The sequence below is a fragment of the Pongo abelii genome, chromosome 17 (genome assembly GCF_028885655.2).
Source record: "Pongo abelii isolate AG06213 chromosome 17, NHGRI_mPonAbe1-v2.0_pri, whole genome shotgun sequence".
Classification (NCBI taxonomy): domain Eukaryota; kingdom Metazoa; phylum Chordata; class Mammalia; order Primates; family Hominidae; genus Pongo; species Pongo abelii.
Window position 1 is genome coordinate 34,493,233 of NC_072002.2, and position 25,422 is coordinate 34,518,654.

At 40.3% G+C, this 25,422-nt stretch overlaps 1 protein-coding gene across 8 annotated transcripts in view; it reads left to right on the forward strand.

Annotated features, from left to right (window-relative positions):
• YES1 (YES proto-oncogene 1, Src family tyrosine kinase) overlaps nt 1-25,422 on the forward strand; it is a 91,294-nt gene that overhangs the window by 33,728 nt on the left and 32,144 nt on the right. For all 8 annotated transcript variants that reach the window (XM_054537549.2, XM_024235726.3, XM_063716778.1 and 5 more), the window contains 1 exon segment: nt 22,754-23,032. In XM_054537549.2, coding sequence (XP_054393524.1) covers nt 22,762-23,032 — 271 coding nt within the window. In that variant the 5' untranslated portion in view covers nt 22,754-22,761.

The following is a 25,422-nucleotide window of genomic DNA, read 5'->3' on the forward strand; positions in this document are numbered from 1 at the left end:
TGATGACCCATGAATCCATTTATCCTTTATTAATCCATACATGGATTAATTTATTAATAAGGGCGGAGCCCTCATGATCCAATCACCTCTTAAAGGCCTCCCTTTCAATACTGCCACACTGGAGATTAAGTTTTGTTTTTGTTTTTGTTTTGGAGACAAAGTCTCATTCTGTCGCCCAAGCTGGAGTGCAGAGTGCAGTGGCATGATCTTGGCTAACTCTGACCCCCACCTCCCTGGTTCAAGCGATTCTCCTGCCTCAGCCTCCCAAGTAGCAGGTGCGTGCCACAGCGCCTGGCTAATTTTTGTATTTTTAGTAGAGACAAGCTTTCACCATGTTGGCCAGGCTGGTTTCGAACTCCTGACCTCAGGTAATCTACCCTCCTCAGCCTCCCAAAGTGCTGAGATTACAGGCATGAGCCACTGCACCCAGCTTCTTTAGTCTGTCTTAAAGAGATTTAAGAAAAAAAAAAAAAAAAAAAAAAGGACTACATACATTGTTATAGAAATAAGTGGATGATGTTTTTAAAGTTTAAAACCCCAATTAAAGAAGAGTACATGCAGTGCCTGAGGAGCATTTAATTGACATAAGGACTTGAAAGTGATATCTAATTGTTTACTATAATTTGCTGGTCAAAAATCTTGACAAAAGACTGGAAGTAAGGTGTGAAAATATGAGAGAAAAAATTCTTGAGATAGGTATATGGTCAGCTTATTTTTTGAGTTGACTGGATTTGTAGAGGGAATGATACATAATAGTACTTGATAAGTGCCTTTCTACCAACAAACTGCCTTTAATAATTGCCTGAGGTGGCTGAAAGTAATTAACTGTTACCTGGGATCTACATAATTCAGATCTGTTCTATGTTGAATTTAATACATTTTTTAAAAATCTTGAGGCTTTAATTTGTAAGTTATTTTTGTTACTATAATCTATAACAAAAAAATTATTCTATACATTTCTTTATTTCTTTTTTTTTTTCTTTTTTTTGAGACAGGGTCTCACTCTGTCTCCAAGGCTGGAGTGCAGTGGTGCGATCATAGCTTGCCGCAGCCTTAACTTCCCAGGCTCAAGCTGTCCTCCCACCTCAGCCTTCTGAGTAGCCAGGACTACAGGTGTGTACCACCATGCTCGGCTAATTTAAAATTTTTTTTGCCGGGATGGCGGGGGGGTCTCCTTTTGTTGCCCAGGCTGGTCCTGAACTCCTGGACTCAAGTGATTCTCCCACCTCAGCCTCCCAAACTGCTGGGATCAGCCACTGCACCCAACCATACAATTCTTTACATCAGGCTCTTCTCATGGCTGATCCTATATCAGACTTCATTAAAGAAACCACGAGGTTCCAGGAATTTAGAAGGAGTTGGGTTACTTTTCTTTAAGGTCAATTGTTTGTATATCTAAAGGGCAGAAAAAAGAAAAAGATGGTAAAAAATTGGTACCATTACCGACCCCTGCAAGATCAGTTGTCCATTGCTAACATTTCTTTTCTCCTTTGACTCTTGGAAAATGAAGTTCTTTGTTTGCTTTTACAAGACAAAGGGCACGCCCTTTAGTAGTCTGCTGCTTCCTTCTCTCTGCCTATGTTTTCTCTTTTATGGTCCTGCCTATCCTTTGTGCTTTATGCTTAAGGGAGGAGATTTAAAAATGAAAGAGAAAAATCATAGACTAGTTTACGGCCTGTAGAACACCGTGACCTATGGAAATTGTTCATGTTTTATGAAGTTAAGTCTCTAAATTTATTTTTCTAGGATTTCTTAAAGATTTAAAACTTGCATGTAAATTGGAGCCATCTGGGCAAAATGCCAGACTAGGGCCATTCCTCCCAAACTAGATAGAGCATGTAATGTCACAATTAGTTAACTTGTTAGAGTTTGTTTATAGAAATAATGTACATTTAACTTTTTAAGAGGTTCAGAAATGTGTTAAATCATTTGAAAATTTTTAGTCACTGTTACTAATAATAAGGCAACATTGTCATGCTGACAGGCAGGGTGCTGTTTCCAAAGTTAGTAGATTGTGCCATAGGTTGAGCAGTGGATTTGGCTGTAAATAATGTTATCATGTTTGTTACATTTTCTAAAGGGCTAATATTTAATAACTTATCAATGAACAAAGAATGTTATCCACAAGGCTTCCCTAAAGATTGTATGGGTAGTAGAAAGAATGCAGTATAGAAGTCAGAAGACCTGGTTCCTACTTTTGCCTACTTTTAGCCCCCTGTCCTTGAGCAAGGCATGTAATAACCTCTCTCCATTTCGGTTTCTTCAAATGTAAAGTGTAGAGATTATGCCTACTTGTCTTGGTAACATATTGGGATTATTTTGGGATCAAATTAAATAATAATAACAAAGAGCTTTGAAGACATAAAGCACAATCAAAGTGTAAAATTGTATTACAGCAAAATAACAGTGTAACACTGTACAACATAATGTGTGGGTACAACATAATTATGTGTTAACTGTTAATGATTGAACCAGATACATTATAAACTTATTTCAAATTTGTTATAGCTTTACTAAACATGCTGCTATAAAGTATGTTCTGATAAAGGTAATTCTTTTTTTAATTCTTTTTTTTTTTTTTTTTTTAGCCAGAGTCTCACTCTGTTGTCCAGGCTGGGATGTAATGGCATGATCTCAGCTCATTGCAACCTCCACCTCCTGGGTTAGAGCGATGCTCCTGCCTCAGCCTCCCAAGTAGCTGGGATTACAGGCGCACACCACCATGCCTGGCTAATTTTTGTATTTTTAGTAAAGACAGGGTTTCACCATGTTGGCCAGGCTGGTCTTGAACTTCTGACCTCAAGTGATCCGCCCGCCTCAGCCCCCCAAAGTGTTGGGATTACAGGCGTGAGCCAATGTGCCCGGCCTGATATAAGTAATTCTGATAGATGACCACCTAACATAAAATTGAAAATTTTTCGTATGACTTACGGAGTTGATAAGTTAGGAAATAGTTGGAAAACCTACAAGTATTTCTAGAATTTTTGTTAGGCTTGGCTTTTTGGAGGAGGGAAGAATATAAATGTCTGGCAGGTTGTTGAATAGAATTAATCAGAATCAAGTTATAATTCAGTGATTTGTTTTTCTAACAAAACTAAATGAATGTCCTTATATACATATATAAAGCAATTAGTGCTAAATAGAAGGAAATATAAGATCCTTGAGTCATAGGCTCTGTTCCTTGTTGCTGTTTTAGCCTCCTCCCCTTCTTGTTCTTCTATGTTGTACTTCACCAGCACCAGACTACTTACAACTTAAAACCCCACTTTGTTCCCTCTTGTTTATGAGCTTTTGCACATCCTGCTGCCTCTGCTTCAAAAATAATTTCTCGAGCAAAAGAACGAAAAAAATTAATAATTGCCCCCTGATTTTTGTGGTTAATGTCTAATTGGCCTTTTTGTTTTTCATAACCACAAATACATGTTTTGGAAGATTAGTAGATGATAGGGAAAGCATATTAGAAAAGTAAGTTGGGGAAGTTAACCTGGAATGCCTGGTTAAGGGTTGAGGTTTTATTTTGTAGGTTGTAGGAAGCCCTTGACAGATGTATCCAAGAGAGTGTTACAGATAGAGTTCTACTTTATAAAGATTGTTAGGCAGTCAACATTTTAGAACCTTCTTGAGTTGGATTGGAGGTTAGAAATCACCATATATTGTCAGATTATGAGGCAGAATTGTAGAAACGGATATGATTAGGATCTGAAAACAGCCAGGAAAGCATTCATTCATGTAAAAATATTAATGCTTTTTATGTTTCAGACTGTCTTCTAGGTTCTGGGGATACAGGAGTAAATGCACTAAATCCTACTCCTCCAATATACAGAAAATTAAAGAATGCCTTACAAGTCAATAAGAAAAGGACAGACAACCCTGTAGAACAATGGATAAAGTGTCTTGAACAGACCTTTCACAAAAGATAATGTCCGGTAAACATATGTAAAGGTAGCCAGGCGTGGTGGCTCACGCCTGTAATCCCAGCACTTTGGGAGGCTGAGGCGGGTGGATCACGAGGTCAGGAGATCGAGATCATCCTGGCTAACATGGTGAAACCCCGTCTCTACTAAAAGTACAAAAAAAAAATTAGCCGGGCGCAGTGGCGGGCCCCTGTAGTCCCAGCTACTGGGGAGGCTGAGGCAGGAGAATGGCGTGAACCCGGGAGGCGGAGCTCGCAGTGAGCCGAGATTGCACCACTGCACTCCAGCCTGGGCAACAGAGTGAGACTCCAACTCAAAAAAAAAAAAAAAAAAAAAAGCATATGTAAAGGTGCCACTTCGTTAGTAATTATGAACATAAAATTAAAATCACAGTGAGAGACTCCTACACACCCACCAGAACAGATACATTTTAAAAGATTGACCAGGCGTGGTGGCATGAGCCTGTAATCCCAGCTACATGGGAGGCTGAGGCACGAGAATCACTTGAACCCCAGAGGCAGAGGTTGCAGTGAGCCAAGATTGCATCACTGCACTCCAGCCTGGGCAACAGAGGGAGACTCCATCTCAAAAAAAAAAAAAAAGATCGAATATACCAAGTATTGATGATGTAAAGCAATGGTAACTCTCATGCTCGCTGGTGAGAGTATAAACTGCTACAGCTACTCTGGAAAACTGTTTAGCAGTGCAAACACTTTGACCCAGCAATCTATTGCAAGGTTACGTCCAGTAGAATATGCATACATGCATACCAAGGAGGGCTCAGGAATGTTCATTGCTGTCATTGTTATAATAGCAAAAAAAACTGGAAACAATTCATATCCCTTACCTATGGTATATTCATATAAAAGAAGGCTACACAGAAGTGAAAACAAAGTACAGCTGTTCCTGATAATAGAGATGAGTCTCACAAGCATCGTTAAGTGAAAGAGGTCAAAAACAAAATAATGCATTATATATGCTTCCATTTTATTTTTTTTTTTATTTATTTGAGGCAAGGTCTCACTCTGTCACCCAGGCTGGAGTGCAGTGGCACAATCACGGCTCACTGTAGCCTCTATCTCCCAGGCTCAAGTGATCCTCCAACCTCAGCCTCCCAAGTGTCTGGGACTACATGTGTATGCCACCATGTTTAGCCAATTTTTTTACTTTTTGTAGAGATGAGGTCTCATTATGTTGCTCAGGGTGGTCTCAAACTCCTGGGCTCACACAGTCCTCCTGCTTTGGCTTTCCGAAGTGTTGGTATTACAGGCGTGAGCCACTATGCCCAGCCATGATCCCCAAAGTGTTGGTATTACAAGCGTGAGCCACTACGCCCGGCCGTGATTCCGTTTATAAGAAGCCTTACAAGCAGGCAAAACTTAAACTGTAATGTTAGAAGTCAAGGTAATGGTTAAGAGGAACTGAGCAGGATTAATAGCATGAGATGGGCTTCTTGGGTGCTGACAGGGTGTCTTGGTCTGGGTGGTGAGTACACTGGTGTTGAGTTTATGTAATCCATTTACTTGTACATTTATTTTTCTTTGTACTATATTTCAATAATTTTTTTTTAAATTTACCCATATGTACATGCTGTGGAAGAGAGCCACCATTATCAAAATGATCACTGTTGTAGCAAACATTCGTGCTTCAAATACCAGGCACTATGTTAGGTGTGTTTTTTATATATGTATATATTTACTCATTTAATCTTCTCAACTCTATGAGTTTTACTTTTATTATCTCCATTTTACAGATGAGGAAACTGGGACACAGAAAGGTTGAGTAACTTGTTGAAGTTCACCCAGCTAGTAAGTGATGGACTCAGACTTTGCACCCAGACATTCTGTCTCTGACGTCTGTGCTTTTAACTGTTCTGCCATACATACAATAAGCTGGGAGTATGCTTGGTCTGTTTGAAGGAGAGCAAGAAGGCCAGTGTAGCAGAAGTGAGGCAAGTTGGGGCACAGCAGTAGGAGTTGAAGGCTACATAGTAGGTTATTGGATCTTGAAGGCCGTAGTAGGAACTTTGGCTTTGACTTTAAGTGCAATTGGAAGTCTTTGGGTGGATTATGGCAGAGGAGTGATGTTAAACTACTACTGTGAGACAAGCCTGTAAAAGGCGCAATGGCAGGAACTGGGAGACCAGTTAGGCTATTAGAATAATTCAATATTGTTGAATTAGTGAAAGATGATGTGACTTAGACCAGGGTAGCAGTGGGAGGTGGAGAGAAGTTTTCAGATACTGAATATATTTTGAGAATAGGGCCAGGGGAATTACTGAGGAATTTAAGGGTGTGAAATAGATAATAAGGATGACTTTAGAGTTTTGGCCTGAACAACTAGAAGAATGGCATTAATGTTTATCGAGATGGGGAAGATTGCAGGAGGAGTTGGTTTGGGGAGGAAGATTAGGTTTCTTGGAAATGTTAAATTTGAAATCCTTTTAGACATCCAAGTGAAGATATTGCGTAGACAGTTAAAAATGAATTCAAGTGAGAAGTCCAGAAGTCCGTAAAGATAGAAATTTGGTAATCATGAATTTGCAGGTGGTATTTAAAGATGTAAGACTGGGTGATATCATCAAAGGAATGAATGTAAATGGAGAAGTCTTTTCGGCAACAGGGAGATGTCAGGGAAGTGAGGAGCAGTCAGCAAAGGAGACTGAGAAGGAGCAGCCAGTAAGACGGGGGGAAACCAATAGGGTAATGTCTTAGAAAGCAGATGGGAAGGCCAGGCGCAGTGGCTCACGCCTGTAATCCCAGCACTTTGGGAGGCCAAGGCGGGTGGATCACAAGGTCAGGAGTTTGAGACCAGCCTGGCCAAGATGCTGAAACCCCGTCTCTACTGAACAATACAAAAATTAGCCAGGCAAGATGGTGGGCACATGTAATTCCAGCTACTCGGGAGGCTGAGGCAGGAGAATTGCTCAAACCCAGGAGGTGGAGGTTGCAGTGAGCTGAGATCGCACCACTGCACTCTAGCTTGGGCGACAGAGCAAGACTCCGTCTCAAAAAAAAAAAAAAAAAAAAAGAAAAGTGTTTTAAGGAAGAGAGAGAACCTCAGTTTTTTTCTTATTTTTTTCTTTTATTAGTCGGCATTGGATCAGATTGTATTTTAAGTGAATGTGAGAAACATAGGAAAGTTAGAACAAAGTTTGCTAAAAGAAGTTGGTTATATGGAAAGAAAAGAAGCAGGAAAGTTATTATACAATGGACAGGATTATGAAAGTCTAGAGGTTTTAAAAGAGAAGAGAATGCCTGGCCATCTTAAATACCTGGTAGCATTTCTTGGTGTCTGTCTTTCCTCACTGTCTTACCAGCCTTTTAATTCGTACAGGATTTTGAATCGAAAGATAAGTGTCTTGGTTCAAGTTTTTGAATATACTGATTTACCTTCTTTTAGGGGGTGACAAGACAACCATATAAGAAATAGGAAAGGGGCCGTTTTACTTCTCTGCTCCTGAGAACTTGCCCCATCAGCAAAGCTCTTTTGGTTCCACTCTGCCTTCTCTTGCCCATTATCGAGGAAGATGAAAGTAGTTCAGGTATGAGGAGGGAACAAAGTAAAGCTGTCTGTACTGACCTGACTCCTCCCTCTGGTAATGGCAGGTGACTTAGTAGAGCTGGATCAGCATTAAACATTAATCTTCCAGATTTATGACTTCATCTCTATTAAAGAAAAACCTAATGTGGAAATTTGTTTCAATTTGAAAAGTTATTACTTTCAGTGCATTTTGCTAAAATGTGTATTTCTACTAGCTATTAAAGCAAGATCAATCTAGGAGACCTTATGTTAAGAAGAGATTGTGCTAAAGAGGCCAGTCATCATAGTACCTTCTAGTCCACAGCCTCTTAAGGAAACCATAGGACCAGCCTATAGCCAAACCATAACTGGTCAGCAGGTTAGTGCAGTTAGATAGCAGTTTATATTATTTTGCTTTTACTCTTGGCCATGCAAATGCAAACTCAGAAATAGGCAATTAAAGTGCTGTGGAAGATTGAGGGAACCTGGAGCAGACCACAAATGAATAAAAATTTTGAGTAAGTAGAAATTATGAGGTAGAGAATAGGTATGTCAGAAGAGAGTAAAGTAGTTAGCCAGAAACATCAGAAGTACAGAAATAGAGATGCTGGCCGGGCGTGGTGCCTCATACCTGTAATCCCAGCACTCTGAGAGGCCGAGGCAGGTGGATCACCTGAGGTCAGGAGTTCGAGACCAGCCTGACCAACATGGTGAAACCCCGTCTCTACTAAAAATACAAAATTAGTTGGGCATGGTGGCGTGTCCGTGTAATCCCAGCTACTCAGGAGGCTGAGGCAGGAGAATTGCTTGAACCCAGGAGGCGGAGGTTGCAGTGAGCCGAGATTGCACCATTGCACTCCAGCCTGGGTGACAAGAGTGAGACTCTATCTCAAAAAAAAAGAAAAAAGAAATAGAGATGCTTAATCCACATTATGGTAGGGAAGCAATAAGTTCCGGAGAACAAAGCAATGTTTACCTTAGTATCAAGACCTGCATTCAAACTTGAACATGCAGGCCGGGTGCGGTGGCTCAGCACTTTGGGAGGCCAGAGTGGGAGGATCACTTGAGGTTGGGAGTTTGAGACCGGCTTGACCAACATGGAGAAACGCTGTCTGTACTGAAAATATAAAATTAGCCGGGTGTGGTTGGTGCATGCCTATAATCCCAGCTATTTGGGAGGCTGAGGCAGGAGCATCACTTGAACCCAGGAGGCGGAGGTTGCCATGAGCCGAGATGATGGCATTGCACTCCAGCCTGGGCAACAAGAGTGAAACTCCATGTCAAAAAACAAAACAAAACAAAACAAAACTTGAACATGCTTTTGTGGTGTACGATCAGACTGTCTTGTAATTTCTGATTTTTATGTGAAATTCTTGCCTCTTCCTTATTACCATTTTTATCTTTACAATAAAATCCCTTCTTCAGTCCAAAAGAGCCCAACATTAAGCTGAGTATAAATGTTTAGACTTACCAAGCAGATACAGAAGGAAATACTTTTTAACATTTTTTCTTCCAGGCCAGGTGTGGTAGCTCACACCTGTAATCCCAGGGAAGGCCGAAGTGTGGGGATCCCTGTGCCCAGGCTGGGCAACATGACAAAGCCCTATCTCTACAAAAATATACAAAAATTAGCCAGGCGTCGTGGCCTGCACCTGTGGTCCCAGCTACTAGAGAGGCTGAGGTGGGAGGATAGCTTGAGACCAGGAGATCTAGGCTTCAGTGAGCCGTGATCGCGCCACTGCACTCCAGCCTGTGTGACAAAGCGAAACCCCATCACAAAAAAAAGTTTTCTTTCTTGAAATGTAAAAGAAAAATGCCATGGAGTAGTTTAACAGATTACAATAAAACACTTAAAATGTTAATTTATTTGAAGGTGATTTTTAAGGAATAAATATTTTATCTGTTATAATAAAAAGTTAAACACAAGTTCATTTAAGAAATAATACCCTCTGCACTCAAATGATTTTTTTTTTTTTGAGACGAAGTTTTGCTCTTGTTGCCCAGGCTGTAGTGTAGTGGTGCAATCTTGGCTCACTGCAACCTCCGCCTCCAAGGTTCAAGTGAGTCTCATGCCTCAGCTTCCTAAGTAGCTGGGATTACAGGCATGCACCACCATGCCCAGCTTATTTTTGTATTTTTAGTAGAGACGAGGTTTCACCATGTTGGTCAGGCTGGTCTTGAACTCCTGACCTCAAGTGATCTGCCTGCCTGGGCCTCCCAAAGTGCTGGAATTACAGGCGTGAGCCACCATGCCCAGCCATCACTTGAATGATTATTAACACCGGGGAATGAAATGTTTTTCTAGGTTTTAACTTTTCAGAGTTTTTTTTTTTTGAGATGGGATATCTCTTCATTGTCCAGAGCAGAGTGCGGTGGTGCCTACTGTCACTGCCTAACAGTCACTGCCCTCAAGCTGTTCTCCCACCTCAACCTTCCAAAGTGTTGGGATTAAAGGCATGAGCCACCACTCTGGCAACTTTTCAGAATTTTCAAGTGACCATGATGGAGTTTACTATCTCTCAACCCCCACACCTCCACAAACACACAAAAACCTTGAAAATCTGGACAAAATAGTGAAACAATGGGTTTTAGACTTTGGACAACAGCAGTGCAGGACTGTGATCCCTAAAAGAAGGGAAACAAACAAAGTGAGCTCTACAGTCACCCACCCACCCTGGCTTTTTGCCTGGGGCACATTCTAAATTGTAGATCTGCGACAGGGAATCTTGAGCAAAGAACAAGATGAAGAGATAGAGATCAGAATTTTGGAAGCTGAGGCAGCAAGAAGTTGTAGGGCAAAGTTCAGCAGAAAGGACACTTTGTCAAAAAATAATGCTATCCATAGAAGTCTCTGACTTTTTGCTGAATTCTAGAATGAACATACATGGAGTAAAACTGTAAAGCCAGACAAAGCAACCAGATTGATGTGAACTGACAGACATCAGAGGTCACAGAGGGCTGGGAAGCATTTGAGTTTTTACTAGCTAGAGGGGAAAGTCCTTGTTGATCACTCACATTGAAGGACGAAATAATACCAATCTTAAAAACTCTTAAAAAGAAAAAAGGGCCAGGCGCAGTGGCTCACGCCTGTAATCCCAGCACTTTGGGAGGCCGAGGCGGGCAGATCATGAGGTCAGGAGATCAAGACCATCCTGGCTAACACGGTGAAACCCTGTCTCTACTAAAAATACAAAAATTAGCTGGGTGTGGTGGCATGCGCTTGTACTGCCAGCTACTTGGGAGGCTGAGGCAGGAGAATCCCTTGAACCCGGGAGGCGGAGGTTGCAGTTGCAGTGAGCCGGGATCACGCCACTGCACTCCAGCCTGGGCGACAGAGCAAGACTCCGTCTCAAAAAAAAAAAAAAAAAAAAAAACAGGAAGAGAATACTTCCCAATTCATTTTGTGAGGCCAACATCCTGATACCAAAAGCAAACACAGAAATTACAGGAAAATACTACTAAAGAACAATGTGGTTCTTGACTATAGACAAAAATATTTAGCAAAATATTAGCTTTCAGGAATATATAAGAGGGTAATATACCATGACCAATTGGGTTTTATCTCAAGAATGCAAAGGTCCCAAGGTTTACGTAACAGTCAATAATCAATTAGTAAAATTCACTACATCAATTGAATAAAGGAAAAAACCTATATGATAGTCTAAGTACATGTAGAAAAGCTTTTGACAAAATCCACTCATGTACGATAAAAACTGTCAGCAAACAAGGGAACTTTGCTTGGCCTTATGAAGTTTTGCTATAATACAAAAATCCTACAGCTAATATCATACTTAATAGTGATAGACTAAATACTTTCCTCTTAAGATTGGGAACCAAGGCATAGATATTCTCTCATCACTTCTGGTCGACATTGCACTGGAGGTACTAGTCAGTGAATAAGATAAGCAGGGAAAAAGACGTATGTAGGAGAGTAAAGAGTAAGACAGTGTTTATTTGTACACATGATTTTGAGTGTGGAAAATACTGTAGAACCTATAAAAGTACTAGAAATCATAAGTGAGTTTAGTACAGTCTCAAGAACATAATATACAAATATACTCTGTATACAGATTTACATACGGTCGCGCGTCACTTTAAAGACAGGAATATGTTCTGACATTGTGTCATCAGGCGATTTCATCATTGTGTGAACATCATGCAGTGTGCTTACATAAACCTACATGGTAGAGCCTATTATACACCTAGGCTATATAGTATAGCCTATGGCTCCTAGGCTACAAACATGTCACTATACTGAATGCTGTAGGCAGTTGTAACACAATGGTAAGTATTTGTGTATCTAAACATATCTAGGGCCAGGCACAGTGGCTCATGCTTGTATCCCAGCACTTTGGGAGGCTGAGGCAGGTGGATCACTGGAGGTCAGGAGTTCAAGACCAGCCCAGCCAACTGGAGAAACCCTGTCTCTACTAAAAACACAAAAATTAGCCAGGCATGGTGGCAGATGCCTGTAATCTGAGCTACTCCGGAGGCTGAGGCACAAGAATCTCTTGAACCTGGGAAGCGGAGGTTGCAGTGAGCCAAGGTCACACCACTGCACTCCAGCTTGGGCGACAGAGCAAGACCCTGTCTCAAAAATAAGTAAGTAAGTAAATAACATATCTAAACATAGAAAAGGTATGGTAAAAATACAGTATTATAATCTTATGGGACCACTGTCATATATGTGGTCCCTCCTTGACCAAAATGTTACGCTGCACATGATGGTATATGTTAGTGATGAAGAGTTGGAAATAGAAATAAAGTAGTAACATTTATAATGGCATAAACCATAGTGTCTAGAGATAAACTGTACAAAAATTGGACAAGACCTATACACTGAAAACTGTAAAACACTGCTGGGAAAAGTCTGTAAATGTCTAAATAAAATACCACATTCATGGATCAAGCGGAAGTCAGTATTCTTAAAATATCATTTCTCCCCAGATCGATCTATAGATTAAGAATAATCCCAGTCAGAATCCCAGCAGGCATTTTTGTAGAGATTCTGAAATTTGTATGATTAAAATTTGTAGAGATTGTAAAGTTTGTGTGGAAATGCAAAGACCCTCATGCATGGTTTGGCAGGTCTTAGCAAGCCAACTGTCCCACTGCCTGCTTTTGGAAATTGTTTTTTAACATTGCCACACTTAGTGTGTTGTGCGTATTATCTGAGCCTGCTTTTGCAGTAAACCAGCAGAGTTGAGTAGTTGTTACAGACACCATATGGTCCACAAAGCTTAAAATATTTTACAGAATAAATTTGCTGACCCTGCCCTAGAGTATTTAAAGCAATTTTGAAAAAGATGAAAAAGGCTGGGCACAGTGGCTCATGCCTGTAATTCCATCACTTTGGAAGGCCGAGGCAGGCGGATCACTTGAGGTCAGGAGTTTGAGACCAGCCTGGCCAACATGGTGAAACCCCATCTCTACTAAAAATACAAAAATTAGCCACGTTGTTGTGGTGCACGCCTGTAATCCCAGCTACTCGGGAAGCTGAGGCAGGAGAATCACTTGAACCCAGGAGATGGAGGTTGCAGTGAACCGAGATCATGCCACTGTACTCCAGCCTAGGCACAGAGCGAGACTCTGACTCAAAAAATAAATAAATAAAAATTAAAAAACTGGAGGTTTTATATTATATAATTTCAAGACACAGTAAAGCTACAGTAATGATGACTATGGTCATTGACATGAGAATAGATATGTAGGACAATGGGAAAAATAGAGAATGAAAACAGACCTATACACATACATGGTTAATTGCTTTTTGACATAGGTAACAAGGTAATTCAGTGGGAAATGGATAGGTTTTTCAACAAATTGTACTAGGAGAACTAGATATCGAGTTTTAAAAAATTGAACATGGGGCCGGGCATTGTGGCTTATGTCTGTAATCCCATCACTTTAGGAGGCTGAGGCAGGCGAATTGCTTGAGCTCACGAGTTCTAGACCAGCCTGGGCAACATGGTGAAACTCTGTCCTTACAAAAAAAGACAAAAATTAGCCAGGTGTGGTGGTACTCGCCTGTAGTCCCAGCTGCTGAGAAGGCTGAGATAAGAGGGGATGGCTTGAGCCTGGAAGGGGGAGGTTTCAGTGACCCATGATCATGCCCCTGTACTCCAGCCAGGGTAGCCAGACCTTGTCTCAAAAAAAATTTTTTTGAACGTAAGACTATTATAATATATTCAAAAATTAGCTTAAAATGGCTCGATAGGCCTGATTTACAGAAGAGTTCAAACTTACAGATGAACATGTAGAAAATCTTCTGGTGAAGAATTTTCAGGACACATAAAACATAAACCATAAAAATAAAAAATTTTAATTGAACTTAAAATTTAAAAGCATGTTCAAGGATACTGTTATGAAAATGCAAAGGCAACCTATGAACTGGGAGAAATATCACAGTTTAGTATAAACATCTGACAAAGAACTAGATTCCAGAATATATAAAGAATGTAATAGTGTTAGAGTAGTAAATATTCTTGTCTCCAGAACATAAGACAGCCCAATTAAAAATTTGATTTGAACAGACACTTTAGTTTAAAAACTGATTTGAACAGTCACGTCACCAAAGTAGAGATGGGAAGCAAATAAGCACATGAGAGCTCAAAATAAGGTGTAGTCATTAGGGAAGTGTAAAAACCACAAAGGGATATCACTACATACCAATTAGAATGAGAAATTAGAATGTTTTGATTCTAGAATGAAGTTGATGATTATCTTTTCTATGTTTTTGTATTTATGGAAGTATTCCTAACTCTAATGGTTGCTTCCTATTAGAGTTGGGAATACTTCCATAAATACAAAAGCATAGAAAAGATAATCATCTTTCACTAATCATGTAGTGATATCCCTTTGCGGTTTTAACTTACATTTAATTAACAGTTTTAAAAGTGTTAATAACAAGTCTTAAGGATGTGGAGCAAGTCATTTGATTTAGGCATCATCGATGATAACATCTATGGAAAGAAAATAGAATATTTCTGTCTTGTATTCCTCTTTACAAGTGGGGAAAACTTCCTGGAAGCCCATGCTTATGGCTCAACTAGCCAACTGGCAATAGCAATAAGACCGTGTAAGTGGCTTAAATAAATCAATATTTACTACGTAGGGCTGGATAGGCACTGAGCCTCCCCTGAAGGACTTGGCAAACGTAAGAAGGATCAACAAAATCATAGTTCTTTTTATCAAAGAAGAGGAAGAATGGCTGTTGACTAACCAAGTGGCAACTGTACTTGATTACACTAATACTGTGAAGGAGAGGATCAGTGAAGTAGACAAAGAAATGATAGGAAACATCTTGATAACGCATGTGTTCCCAACTTATGAAGATATTCCAAAGATTACCTCGTTTCATGGCTCACTTATTATTCTTCAACTTACTGCAATCTTGCTTTTGTCTTCATGATGTTAAGAAATGCTCTTGGTAAAGTCACCAGTGAGCTCCAAATTACTAATCAGCTGGCCTTTAAAAAAATCATTTTACATGCCACTTGACTTGATTTTGTCTTTAACACTATTAGCTATTTTCTTCCTGAAAGTCTGTTTATTTCCACTTATTTTACTTCTTATTAAAAAGTGTTAAATTGGCCGGGTGCGGTGGCTCACGCCTGTAATCCCAGCACTTTGGGAGGCCAAGGCAGGTGGATCACTTGAGGTCAGGAGTTCGAGACCAGCCTGACCAACATGGTGATACTCTGTCTCTACTAAAAATACAAAATTAGCCGGGCATGGTGGCACATGCCTGTAATCCCAGCTACTTGGGAGGCTGAGGCAGGAGAATCACTTGAATCCAGGAGGCAGAGGTTGTAGTGTGCCGAGATTGCACCATTGCGCTCCAGCCTGGGCAACAAGAGTGAGACTCAGTCTCAAAAAAAATAAAAAAATAAAAAATAAATAAAACTGGAAACTTTGGAGTCAGCCAACCCTTAATACATGTATAGTAAGGACTTTAAAAAGTTCAATAAATACTGAAGAATGAACGACTTTTTTTTTTTTTTTGAGATGGAGTCTCTCTCTGTGGCCCAGGCTGGAGTGCGGTGGCGCGATCTCGGCTCATTGCAAGCTCCGCCTCCCGGGTTCATGCCATTCTCCTGCCTCAGCCTCCCGAGTAGCTGGGACTACAGTGCCTGCCACCACGCCCGGCTAATTTTTTGTATTTTTGGTAGAGATGGGGTTTCACCCTGATAGGCAGGATGGTCTCAATCTCCTGACCTCATGATCTGCCCGCCTCAGCCTCCCAAAGTGCTGGGATTACAGGTGTGAGCCACTGCGCCTGGCCTCGACTTTTTCTTAATGTCTCCTCTTTCCATATTTAACTGACAACCTTGATTATTATACTTATACACTTCTCATTTCCCCCATTATCATTGGCCCCACACTGTTCCAGCTCGTCTTTTTTTTTTTTTTTTTTTTTTTTTTGAAGACAGGATCTCCTCTGTCACCCAGGATGGAGTGCAGTGGCACGATCACAGCTTACTGCAGCCTTGACCTCCCTGGGCTCAGGTGATCTTCCCACCTCAGCCTCCCAAGTAGCTAGAACTATAGGGATGTGCCACCACACACCACAACTGGGTAATTTTTTGTATTTTTTGTAGAGACGGGGTTTTGCCATGATGCCCAGGCTGCTCTCAAATTTCTGGGCTCAAGCAATCTTTCCACCTCAGCTTCTCAAAATGTTGAGATTACAGACATGAGCCACCACCACACCTGGCTGCTTTTGCCTTTTCTCACATGGGTCAGTTGGAATAGTTTTATAACTTGTCTGACTGCTGTCATTATTTTTTCTTCTTTCTAGGCTGTATAATTCATCCTTTTGTCATAGTTATTATAAAACACATATCTTCTCCTGCTATTCCTCAAAACAAAAATTCTGGATTCCTAATGCTCCCTGGAGAAAGTCTAAAAGTTATTGCATAACAAATAATCTTCTATATTAAATCTCCTCTCTAGCTGCCTGTCCTACCCAGCTCACAAACAGCCCCTCATGCTCTTGGAATAGAGAAATTTTCTGTTCCTAAAATGAACCGTGCTGTTTCAAGCATCTGAGCCATTCTGTACACTTTTCATTCTTCCTGGAATATCTTTTCTTTTCCCCAAATCTCCAACTCTTCAAGACCAAGCTCAGATACCACTTCCTTTGCAAAACTTTTTTTCCTAAGCGCTTTAAGGAGAGCTGATAACATTTGTTGTATTTCCATGGTATTTTGTACATACCTCCACTCTAACATTTTGTCACACTCTAGCATTTTTCACATTGTACAGTGTTGTATTTGTTTCTTACATTTGTGACCCTTTAATGAAAAGGGACCATTTCTTGTCCTCCCAGCTCCTTTTATAGTGTCTAATATACAATATTTTTAGTTTTTGGTTTTATTTTGATAGCTTTTGGGGTACAAGTGGTTTTCGGTTAAATGGATGAATTATGTAGTGGTGAATTCTGAGGTTTTGGTGCACCCATCACCGGAGTAGTGTACGTTGTACCCAGTATATAGTTTTTTTTAATCCCATAATGTATGTTATTAATGAATATATATCTATAAGTCAGTAGCTTGGAACTTGGAAGAGACTTTTCCATATAAATGTTTTATTTTTTTATTTTGGGGGATTTTTGTTGTTTGGTTTATTGTTTGTTTTTTCTTTCCAACTTTTATTTTAGATTCAAGGGGTGCACATGCAGGTTTGTTACATGAGTAAATTCTGTGTTGTGGGGTTTGGCCTACAGATAAATTTTGTTACCCAGGTAATCAGTATAATATCCAACAGGTGGGTTTCCATATAAATGTTTTAAATGATGTTACATTTCTTTTTTCTTTTTTTTGAGGTGGAGTTTTGCTCTTGTTGCCCAGGCTGGAGTGCAATGACACAATCTCGGCTCACCGCAACCTCTGCCTCCTGGGTTCAAGTGATTCTCCTGCCTCAGCCTCCTGAGTAGCTGGGATTACAGGCATGCGCCACCACGCCCAGCGAATTTTGTATTTTTAGTAGAGACAGGGTTTTTCCACGTTGGTCAGGCTGGTCTCAAACTCCCAACCTCAGGTGATCTGCCCACCTTGGCCTCCCAAAGTGCTGGGATTACAGGCATGCGCCACCACGCCCAGCTAATTTTGTATTTTTAGTAGAGACAAGGTTTCTCCACATTGGTCAGGCTGGTCTCAAACTCCCGACCTCAGGTGATCCTCCCACCTTGGTCTCCCAAAGTTCTGGGATTACAGGCATGAGCCACCATGCCCAGCCATGATGTTAACATTTCTAAGACAACCCATAAAAATCAGTGTAACTCATATTGCACCTGAAGTTTACTTAAAAATGTGAATCACATATGACATTAGTAATATTTCAAAATGAGATGAGCAGCAGTGATGGGTCCTATGCATTGATACTGGGGTGCTGGTGGAACTGGACTGAAATTAATGGGCTATCCTAGAGTTACTGGAAAGATAAGTGCGTAGATGTGTAAGGCATTAGGCTCAATACTCTGGATTAAGAAAATGAGGCTGGAGGACAGGTTAAGCATAGTAGTGGAAGACTTGATAGGGTGAGGAGAAAAGGTGTGACTTTTGAGAGAAGAGGACTTTAAGATGGTTATGGGTAAAGGAGGTGAGGATGAGGAATTAAGCTGGGAATGGAAACTGAGGTGGTTGGGTAATTATAGGAGCCTCTGTTGTGAATTGACATGGTATTTCCGAGCTGGCCTCCCATCAGAGTTTAAATTACAGTATTACTGGGTTTCCCCCATAATTTTTCCTCCTTCATACAACTGCTGTTCTTTCAAAGTGTAATTCATGTAATAGTTAATGCTGTTTTCTTGATATTTAGACTTTGGATGCAGGTAATTTTGTAAATTCCTTGTACCGACTTTTAAGATTTTTACAGTTGAACTTTTTTTTTTTTTTTTTTTAATGGCAAAGAACAGTGCTTGGCCCTGACAGAAAGTGGGGTGGGGAACAGTGGACCTTTCCCCCTCCCAGTTTTTACATATTTTGTGGATATATATTGATTGTTACAATTTTGCCTTCAGGCTTAAGTATATTGAGTCAAAATCTTCCAGTCTGATAACCACAAAAGGTATCTTATAATGTGCATTTCTTGGAAGACTGGGAAGGTTGGATGCATTTTCATATGTTAATTGGCCTTTCCCATGTTGTGAATTGTCTCTTGATAGGTTTTCATGTTTTTCTATTGGACTTTTTCGTTTCATGCATAAGAGTTGTCTGTATTAAGAATGTCAACCAGATTCCACATGTGTACATTTATTATATATTGAGAGAACAAGAAAGCATGAGCAAGTACAAAGATATTTTAGCTTCTCTTGAACTTTTGTCCCCACCCCGGCCCCTCTCAATGTGGAAGTTACTTTATACTTTATACTTTAAAAGACTTTTCCAACTTTAAATTATGAAACTACTTACCTTTAATTTTTTCTAATACTTTTAGAAGCAACTGCCTTTTATATATTTAGCTTATAATTCCTTTACAATATTTTCACTTTAGTCATCCCTCAAGATCCTTGGGAAATTATAGAGCCTTCTAGAACCTCCTGTGGATACCAATCCCCAGATGCTCAAGTCCCTGATATAAAATGGCATGTATTTGTATATAACCTGTGTACAAATCCCCCCATATGCTGTTTTTTTGTTTTTTTTGTTGTTTTGTTGTTGTTGTGTTTTTTTTTTTTTAGACAGAATCTCACTCTTTCACCCAGGCTGGAGTGCAGTGGCATAATCTTGACTTACTGCAACCTCCACCTCCTGGATTCAAGCGATTCTTCTGCCTCAGCCTCCCGAGTAGCTGGGACTACAGGTGCACACCACCACACGTGGCTAACTTTTGTATTTTTAGTAGAGGCAGGGTTTCACCATGTTGGCCAGGCTGGTCTCAAACTCCTGACCTCAGGTGATCCACCCGCCTTGGCCCTGCAAAGTGCTGGGATGACAGGTGTGAGCCGCTGCGCCCAGTCCCCCTGTATGCTTTAAATTGTCTCCAGATTGCACTATTCACAATAGCAAAGACTTGGAACCAACCCAAATGTCCCTCAATGATAGACTGGATTAAGAAAATGTGGTACATATACACCATGGAATACTATGCAGCCATAAAAAAGGATGAGTTCACGTCCTTTGTAGGGACATGGATGAAGCTGGAAAGCATCATTCTGAGCAAACTATCACAAGGACAGAAAACCAAACACCACATGTTCTCACTCATAGGTGGGAATTGAACAATGAGAACACTTGGACACAGGAAGGGGAACATCACATACTGGGGCCTGTCGTGGGGTGGGGGGAGGGGGGAGGGATACCATTAGGAGATATACCTAATGTAAATGATGAGTTAGTGGGTGCAGCACACCAACACGGCACATGTATACATATGTAACCTGCACGTTGTGCACATGCACCCTAGAACTTAAAGTATAATAATAAAAAATAAAAAGAAAAAATAAATAAATACTCTCCAGGTTACTTATAATACCTAATACGATGTAAATAGTTATTGTTCTATGTTGTTTAGGGAATAATGACAAGGAAAAAGAAGTCTGTACGTATTTAGTACAGACACAGTTTTTTTCTGAAACTTTTGAATCTTGGTTGAATCCATGGATGCAGAACTCGTAGATACAAAAGGCTGACCGTATATTAAGTTTCCAGATCCGGTTATGGGTTTTTGTATGTTTGTTTGTTTTTGAGACGGAGTTTCGTTCTTGTCGCCCAGGCTGGAGTGCAATGGCACAATCTTGGCTCACTGCAACCTCTGCCTCCTAGGATCAAGCGATTCTCCTGTGCCAGCCTCTCGAGTAGCTGGAATTACAGGCACCCACCACCGCGCCCAGCTAATTTTTGTATTTTTAATAGAGACAGTTTCACCATGTTGGCCAGGATGGTCTCGAACTCCTGACCTCAGGCTCTCCACCCATTTTGGCCTCCCAAAGTGTTGGGATTACAGGCGTGAGCCACCGCGCCTCTCCCCGGTTATATTTTGATGCTTATAGTTAACTCACATCTTTAGAATATACCCATTTAAGAGAGTGATCTAAAACCCAATTCTGAGGTTTTGAGATTGCTTCTATTTTAATATATGTAGCTACATTTTAAATTATTATTATACAGCTGAGGTTGTAAATGTTTAGTCTTCCAGAATTTATGAGGTGGCCAACACTCACCTACTTCCTTTTGAATGTCATAGAAAGGGAAAAACTATACAAATAAGAATGACCTTTGAAAGTAAGTGAATTAATGAATTCTATATTAGTGCTTCTGTAGAAAATGAATAGAATAATGCAGATTTTGTAATGTTAGTAAACCTATATGGTAGATAATATGGTAGGTAAGCGATGAGTAAAGCACAACTCTTGCTTCGAAGGAGTGTATTGCCATTAATTTGGGGGTAGGTTGGGATTGGACCAGTAAATAGAAAATGGTATATAAAATGGAATAAAGTGAGCCTCATAAGAAAATCTCCCCAAAGGTATATTGTGGGTTTTAAGAGAAAAGATATTTTACTGATTATAAGGAAAGCCTGAATGGAAAAGTAACATTTGTGATGACCATCGGTGAAAGGATAGGATGTTAGCAGTTAGAGAGGTGGGGAGAATACTTGGGACAGAGACAATTTTAGAAGGGGGAAAAAGAAACCCAAAATGGGAAAGCACAGGGCATATGCACTGGGGAAACAAGATTTGTGTGTATGTGAGCGTAGGTATGAGGATAGTAGGAAATAAAGTTGGAAAGGTTGAAAAGATAGATTGGGGTTAAATTTAGTGAGCATTAGGGGTGTTTCCATTGACAGGGAAGGGAAAAGGTATAGTTCTACTTTGTCCTGTATGATAGTCACTAGCCATATACAACTCTTGAGCCCTTGAAATGTCTCTAGTCCAGTTGAGATGTACTCCAAGTACAAAATACACATTAGATTTTTAAGGCTCAGTATGAAAAAATAAAATGTCATTAAAATGTTTATATTGGTTACCTGTTGAAATAAATATGTTTTTTATATACTGGGTTAAATAAAATACTAAAGTTAATTTTACCTGTTTCTTTGTACTTTTTTAATATGGCTACACTAAATTAGAAAATTTAAAATTATGTGGCTCACATTTGTGACTTAGATTATATTTCTGTTGGCATAGTGCTGGTATAGACAGAATACAACAGTATTTGCTAGTACCCATTGTGTGCCAGATTGTCTAGAATTTGTAATAAAGTTAATCCTTATAGTAAACCTTATGAGGTAGGTTTTTCTCTTTTTTTTTTTCTATTATGTTTTCTTTCTTTCTTTTTCTTTTTTTTAACAGATAATTTTATCATCCAGATGCTTTTTTATTTTTTTTTTTTTTTGAGACAGAGTCTCACTCTGTCACCCAGGCTGGAGTGCACTGGCACGATCTCAGCTTACTGCAACCTCTTCCTCCCGGGTTCAAGTGATTCTCATGCCTCAGCCTCCCTAGTAGCTGGGATTGTGGGTGTGCACCACCACGCCCAGCTAATTTTTGTATTTTTATCAGAGACAGAGTTTCACTATGTTGGCCAGGTTGGTCTTGAACTGCTGACCCCAAGTGATCGGCCCGTCTAGGCCTCCCAAAGTGCTACAGTTACAGGTGTGAGCCACTGTGCCTGGCCCCCAGATACTTTTTTTTTTTTTTTTTTTTTTGAGACGGAGTCTCGCTCTGTTGCCCAGGCTGGAGTGCAGTGGCTCGATCCCTGCTCACTGCAAGCTCCGCCTCCCGGGTTCACGCCATTCTCCTGCCTCAGCCTCCCGAGTAGCTGGGACTACAGGCGCCTGCCACCACGCCCGGCTAATTTTTTCCATTTTTAGTAGAGACGGGGTTTCACCGTGTTAGCCAGGATGGTCTCAATCTCCTGACCTCATGATCTGCCCGCCTTGGCCTCCCAAAGTGCTGGGATTACAGGCGTGAGCCACTGTGCCCAGCGATACTTTTTCAAGTAACTGGAGTGCATAGAGGTTAAGCAACATACCCTGAGATCACTCCACTACTAAGTAGGAAGCCAGGATTCAAATTTAGGCCTCTCTGGCTTCAGAGCCCATGGTTTTCCCAATATACTGTGGCATGTTGTCATTGGACTATTAAAGGTGATTGAGTTGGAGAATGAAGCGATTGGAGTAGGGCTTTTGCAAATTGTAATAAAGATAAATGAGGGGAAGAGACCTCGTTTTCAGCTTTCTCTTTTTTGTTTTATGTTCCTTTTTGCAGGGATGGCATATGCTTTTCTTAAAATGATTTTTTGAACCCTGTCTTTTTGCAGTATCCTGTGTGTTAACTGACTCTCAAAATGTTTGTTTTATTGTCTCTGTAGATTTGATAATGGGCTGCATTAAAAGTAAAGAAAACAAAAGTCCAGCCATTAAATACAGACCTGAAAATACTCCAGAGCCTGTCAGTACAAGTGTGAGCCATTATGGAGCAGAACCCACTACAGTGTCACCATGTCCGTCATCTTCAGCAAAGGGAACAGCAGTTAATTTCAGCAGTCTTTCCATGACACCATTTGGAGGATCCTCAGGGGTAACGCCTTTTGGAGGTGCATCTTCCTCATTTTCAGTGGTGCCAAGTTCATATCCTGCTGGTTTAACAGGTGAGATTTAAATGGACAATTACATTGTCTGTTTGAGAACATCACCTTGGGTAATATATACTTAAGGCTTGTCTGCCTTTAAGAAAGATATCTTACCTGAGGACTTTTCAAATAATTGTATGTGAAAATTAGTCTCTAACATAAAAATTAGTTATATTGTATATATGGGTATGGTTCTGGAAAATTGGTAGTAATCTGATGGTGATTATGTACTGGATCATGTCATTAATTATTTTATTAACTCATTATTCAAATAGTTATTGAGCCCCCCCTACTGTAGGCACTGGGAACATAAAGATTAAAAACATATACCTTTCCCTCAAGAATTTGACAGCGTCTCAGGATTGTAAAGTACTTTGCAGTGTTAAAGTCTTATAGTAGTTACTTAATAGATGTTAATTAAATGACAATAAAGTAGTGATAATACAGTATTTCTCCCAGATGCTGCTGATTTAAAAAAGAAAAATCCTAAAGCTCAGTTTAAAATTTTCCCCCAAGTCACAGATAGTAAGTAGGAGAGCTCAGATTTATTGTCCTATTCCAGAACTCCAGTTATTACATTATTATATCCTTTTAGAGAATAGCAAGAAGTGATTGTTGACAACCTTTCGTGGAGACAGAAGGCTCTTAAAAAAATAGATTCAAACAGTTTTAAAAGAGAGAAAATGAGCTCTTTTGTAAAGGGTCCCATATCAGGATGCTTTTTCACTGAAGTAACAAAGTATAGCTGGCTTAAAAAGGTAGAGCGAGTTTCAAGATTCCTTGATAGAGCAGTTCCATGGTGTCATCAAGGACTCAGATTTCTTTATCTCTATTCTGCAGCCCTTGGGAGTGTCTGCTTTATCCTTAGGCTTGGCAAAACAGCTGCCAGCATCAAATCAAGCAATATATGTCCTCATTGACAGCCAGTGGGGGCAAAAGATAAATCCCCACTGCAAGCATAGACTGACTGTACATTTGTCTCGTCAGTCTGTTCCAACTGGACCAAAAACAATAGCCAGGCCAGGCGCAGTGGCTCACACCTGTAATCCTAGCATTTTGGGAGGCCGAGGCAGGCAGATTGCCTGAGCTCAGGAGTTTGAGACCAGCCTGGGCAACATGGCAAAACACTGTCTCAACTAAAAATAAAAAAAAAAAAATTAGCCAGGTGTGGTACTGTGCGCCTGTAGTCCCAGCTACTCGGGAGGCTGAGACACGAGTAGTGCTTGAACCCAGGAGGCAGAGATTACAGTGAGCCGAGATTGCGCCACTGCACTCCAGCCTAGATGACAGAGCGAGACTCTGTCTCAAAAAAAAAAAAAAAAAAAAGACAATGGCCAGAGGACTGCCATACACTGATTCTGTTAGACTTCATTTAGGGAGTTATGCATGTTAAGTCAATTACAGTCTTAATTCCAGCCCCCTAATTCTGAATACTTTAGTAGTAGATGGCCGTGAGGGAATTTCTCAGTCTTTAGCAAAAGTTTACTTTTAGAGTTATGTTTGGGAAAGATAGTAATCTAAAATGGTTAAATATTGATACTTAAAGACACACTTTAGTTACCTAAAGCAATTTACTTATATAAAATACTCTATTAGGGGTATTCATTTATTAACTCAGTGTACACTCAGTGTCTGTGTGTCAGGTATGGAGAGGTGAGCAAGACAAGGTTTCTGCCCTGATGGAGCTTACATTATAGAGGGTTGGACAATAATTAATTAATAAACAGCTAAACAGGATGGATGATTAATGATCCTTAAATGCTGTGAAGGAACTAACTAGAATGATGGTGAAGGCCCTGCAGTTAATCAGGGAAAGCTATCTCAAGAAGAAATCATTTGAGCTGAGTTTTTTTTTTTTTTGGAGTTGGAGTCTCTCTCTGTCACCCAGGCTGGAGTGCAGTGGCGCAATCTTGGCTCACTGCAACCTTCTGCCTCCCAGGTTCAAGCCATTCTCCTGCCTTAGCCTCCTGAGTAGCTGAGATAACAAGAAACACACCACGGCACCCGGCTAATTTTTTTTGTACTTTAGTAGAGACGGGGTTTCACCACATTGGCCAGGCTGGTCTTGAACTCCTGATTTAGGGGATGTGCCTGCCTTGGCCTCACAAAGTGCTGGGATTACATGCGTGAGCCACCGCGCCCAGCCTTGAGCTGAGATTTGATAAGTAAGAATGACCTACCTACGTGCAATCCTGGGAAAGAGCTTTCTAGAGAGAGGAAATAACAAATGCAACATTTAGGAGATACAGAGAGACTTGGAGATTTTGAGTATTAGTGTGGAGACTAGTATAAACAGAGGGGAGAATTGTATTATATGGGATTGAAGAGTTAAGAGACCACGATTACTCAGGACCCCATAGACTCTGGTAGGGAGTTTAGGTTTTATTCAAAGCTAGGAAGAAACTACT